The sequence below is a fragment of the Morus notabilis genome, unplaced genomic scaffold (assembly GCF_000414095.1).
Source record: "Morus notabilis unplaced genomic scaffold, ASM41409v2 Scaffold181, whole genome shotgun sequence".
Lineage (NCBI taxonomy): Eukaryota > Viridiplantae > Streptophyta > Magnoliopsida > Rosales > Moraceae > Morus > Morus notabilis.
The window spans coordinates 335706-340201 of NW_010363865.1; the positions used below are offsets into that span (position 1 = coordinate 335706).

The 4496-nt window shown below is 36.4% G+C and overlaps 1 protein-coding gene across 1 annotated transcript; it reads left to right on the forward strand.

Moving 5' to 3' along the window:
* Positions 1-218: 218 nt before the first annotated feature.
* LOC21399908 lies at positions 219-2720 on the forward strand. The gene is made up of 3 exons (XM_010105069.2): positions 219-690; positions 1871-1894; positions 2124-2720. Exons 1-3 carry the CDS (start codon positions 498-500, stop codon positions 2420-2422), a joined length of 516 nt encoding a protein of 171 aa, XP_010103371.1. The 5' UTR covers positions 219-497; the 3' UTR covers positions 2423-2720.
* The last annotated feature ends 1776 nt before the right edge of the window (positions 2721-4496 follow it).

Consider the following 4496-nt stretch of genomic DNA (forward strand, 5'->3'; position numbering starts at 1 on the left):
AAACTTATCTGGTCTCATTTACCCTTGATCTTCATCGGATGGATTTTAAAATCGTTCCCTACCAGTAGGAAAAAAATACCATAGATTTTTTCTTTAAAAACTTGTGCTATAATTTATTAATCACATAAATTGTGCTATTGCACTTGTTTTTTTTTTTTTTTCTTTTTCTTTTTTTGTGTTAGAAATTGTAACAAGTGCTTTCAGTCAACAAAAAGGTGGAAGGGTGGGTATGTCATCTTTTGGTAAAGGTTCGTGGTGACATTTCATGATGATTAATTACACACACAGCTCATTAATGCATAGACACTGACCTTTTCAACAACAGTTAAACATCAAGAGAATGTTTACAAGTGGGTAGATTCAATCCAAAATCACATTTCACACACTCCATTTTCTGGATCTCGCTTCACACTCAGGAACACAAAACCATCAAAATATTAAGACACCCAATAGAGAGAGGAGAGAGAAAAAAGAGAGAGGAGAGAGAGAGGAGAGTGATGTCGAGGCGATCTGGGGCTTGCTTGAGGTGTTGTCTGGTAATCTTCGCCGTCGTGTCGGCTCTCGCCGTTTGCGGACCAGCTCTGTATTGGAGGTTCAAGAAGGGCATAAATCTGGGCAATTCCAAGAACTCCTGTCCTCCTTGTATCTGCGATTGCCCTCCTCCTTTGTCCCTCCTCAAGATTGCTCCTGGTGAGTACGTCTTTGTTTTGATTCTGATTCTGGGTTGGTTCAGATTACGTTTTTCTATTTAAATGAGTGAGACCCAGTTTGGATTTTTGCTTAATGATTCAAAATTTCGTTTGATTCTGAGCTGAGTAAGATGAAATTAAGAATACCCGTTTGCCGATTTGAAGGATTCGTTTATGGGCATTGCTTATTCTACCCTCTGACATATTTTTCTGTTTCTGGGTATTTGTTTGAGCCTCGAATTTCAGTTAGTGAAATCCGCTTTTCAGGTTGTGATGTCCCTTTTTTTTTCTCTCTCTTCTGATTCCTGTCGTTGAGACAAAAATAAGAGGAATCTAATGGATTATTTCAGATGTTATTTTGGTACCACTTTGTTTTTTGTTTTTTATTTATCTACTGATTTTGTTGTGGTTCCGAAATAGTTTGCACGTTATTTGTAATGGAAACACCCATTTCCTTTCCCAGCTTTGATGTATGAGTTTAGCACAGTAAAGTTTACTGTACTTTGCGTTGGAGGGCCCTTTTATTGTGTTTTCTGTATTTCCTCCTTAAAAAGTTGGTGAACATCTAAGATCAAACTTTGTTATATCCATATTTGCTGAGTAATCTGTACCTGTACAACAGTTTTAAATTATGGCTCAAAATGGAAATAGTTGATGTCTATGATCATATTACAATATTTAAGAAGTGAAAGGGATTATGAAGTTGTCTTGGACGTGAATGTATAAATAAATTACTCACTTTAGCTGTAAAGGCTAATGGGAGAAGAGAACTTTAGGAATAGATTAATTGAAGAACGGTCAATTTAAAATTATCTTTCGTTCAAACGATCTAAGAAAAGTTTGATTTCTCTGTGTTTCTCTTAATTAAATTTTATTTGCAGGTTTGGCCTCGTGAATATTTTTGTGGAACTCTCAATGTGGGAAATATGTTTGTTGTGTCATAAGTTCATGATCTTGTTTTCGTTGCATAATCAATTCCATCTCCACTAATAGCAGAAGTTATTTAGGCCTTTTAGATTGTGTGCAAAAGTGAAACTTTGTTATTGCTTTTCTTGTCATGTTTGCGATTGATGAATAGATTTATGTTATTGAGTTAAGTTTGCATTGCTATATAAAAGAGATCTCTTTCTGAATAACATATTCTAACTTTTGTGATTTTGGTTCTTATTGTTGTTTTGCAGGTTTAGCCAATCTCTCTATCACAGGTCAGTTTGCATGTTACTAGTTAGATTTATTGAATAACTTACTGGATCAAACTGGTTATCAAATTCACCCTTATCTCTATGTGTGTGCATTCTGAGAAATCAAGGTGATTTTATAGGTTTAAGGAAAGTGATTCGCTTTCAACTGCTTGAATCTTAGCATGCTCCTTTCTAAAGTTTTCTTTTAAATAATGTACTAATACATGGCCTAATCCTGATAATGCTGAGGCAGATTGTGGAAGTAATGACCCAGATCTCAAGCAGGAGATGGAGAAGCAATTTGTGGACCTTCTGACTGAGGAGCTTAAACTGCAAGAGTCCGTTTCCGAGGAACACAACCGACATATGAATGTTACATTTGCTGAAGCGAAAAGGATAGCTTCTCAGTACCAAAAGGAGGCAGAAAAGTGCAATGCGGCGACAGAAACTTGTGAGGGGGCCAGGGAGCGTGCGGAAGCATTGCTCATCAAGGAGAGAAAGGCAACCTCAATGTGGGAACAGCGTGCCCTCCAAATGGGTTGGGAAGGATAATAACTTTCTTTAGAATTTTATTACAAAATTTTCCAGTTACATATTTTTACCTTCAGCCAAGCCAAATTGTTTGGATTATCACCTTGTTAAGCCAGACTCTCTCTCTCTCTCTCTCTCTCTCTCTCTCTCTTCCCTCACAATTGTAGTTGCATTGGTCACAAAAAATAGCATGTATGATGAGATTTTACATTGTAAACGGAATGTTATGGATATTTTACTTCTAATATTCACTATTATAATGATCTGAAGTGTACTATTTTGGAGCATTATTGGTATAGAAAGTAGTTCTGTTTGTGAAGTTTAATTTTCTAGACTTTGACCCTGTTTGATTAATTTGTGATATGAACCCCACCAAGAAATTGACAAAACCCGAATCAAGAAAGTCTCTAAGATCGATCTAAAATCAGGCTTGAGTGGAAACCTTAACCCGTTGTTTATATGGAAGCAAGAACCTTGGTATAGCATAAACGCCACAATCAATGATGGAAGAATTATATGCAAGCAAGAACCTTGGTATAGCATAAACGCCACAATCAATGATGGAAGAATTGATTGATAAGTCAAGCACGAATGCCGCGGAGAATTTCGATAAGTTCAAAAAGGTCTTAAAGAACCAAAGAGAATGCATAAAATTCTTTTTTGAAAAAAAAAAAATTGATGTCTTTCATTAACTCTTGAATCACGCCTATTAATAGGCTGAATTACATAAATTCAAACTCTATCCTAAACAAAAGAAATTTATCCTTTTGGATAAACATGCCTTATTTGACTTCTAAACAAACTATGAATCTAAAAATAAACAAAAGATAACTATTAAAATGGATAACTATCAAAATAGTGATTAAAGATAACTATTCAGTTTTTCTTGAACTTGGATAACTATCACGTGTGAACATTACATATGAACAGTACACGCCCCTTCATGCTAATGCACACATCAACTCCTAATGATCCTTATCCGGAATTGCTTTGATGACTTGGACCAATCTTGGCTCACCATCAGTATTGACCATGCATGCTTCTCTTTTCTTGACCTCTTGGATTAATCCATTAAGTGCCTCATTGAACCGTTTAGCCCGAGCTCTTGTGACTGGTCCTACCAGAACTTGAAGCGAATCTTGGTTCCATGTGCTAGCCCTAGCCGTGCTCCCATCACTTGAAGTTGTGCCATGATTTGCATCATTCCCCTCCTCTTGAAAAGTATTTGTCCTCAAATCATCACATACATCAAAAGGACTCAAATCAATAACATTAAAAGTAGTACTTACATTTACTCACCCTGTAAATCTAGCTTGTAATCATTGTCATTGATGCGCTCTAGGACTTGGAAACGACCATCTCCTCTTGGAAGCAATTTGGAACGCCTTTGCACTAGAAATCTCTCTTTTCTCATATGTAACCAAACCCAATCTCCGGGTTCAAAAACTAGCTTGTGACGCCCCTTGTTGGCTTGTTTTGCATACTGCTCCATTCTTCGCTCAATGTTGAGTCTTGCTTTCTCATGAATCTGCCTAACAAATTCAGCTTTCTTTTTGCCATCTAAATTAACACACTCAGTCATAGGTAAAGGTGATAAATCTAATTGAGTTAATGGATTAAACCCATACACAATTTCAAATGGTGAAAATTTAGTAGCAGAATGAACAGTACGGTTATAAAAAAATTCAACATGTGGTAAACAATATTCCATGTTTTAATGTTCTTTCTAATAATAGCCCGTAACAAAGTAAGCAAAGTCCTATTTACTACTTCGGTTTGACCATTAGTTTGTGGGTGGCAAGTAGTAAAAAACAATAACTTAGTACCTGACTTACCCCACAAAGTCTTCCAAAAGTAACTCAAGAACTTAGCATCTCTATCCAAAACAATTGTTCTAGGCATACCATGTAATCTCACAATCTCCCTAAAGAACAAATCAGCAACATGTGAGGCATCATCCGTCTTGTAACATGGAACAAAGTGTCCCATCTTAGAAAATCTATCCATAACCTCAAAAATAGAATCTCTACCACGTTTACTCCTAGGCAACCCTAACACAAAGTCCATCAAAATATCAATCCAGGGCTCACTAGGA

Bases quoted from the DNA above. Each gene is read 5' to 3' on its own strand.
- LOC21399908 (XM_010105069.2), top strand. From the start codon at position 498: ATGTCGAGGCGATCTGGGGCTTGCTTGAGGTGTTGTCTGGTAATCTTC. The intron at 691-1,870 runs GTGAGTACGTCT...GTTGTTTTGCAG, and splicing joins CCTCCTCAAGATTGCTCCTG to GTTTAGCCAATCTCTCTATC. The intron at 1,895-2,123 runs GTCAGTTTGCAT...ATGCTGAGGCAG, and splicing joins AGCCAATCTCTCTATCACAG to ATTGTGGAAGTAATGACCCA.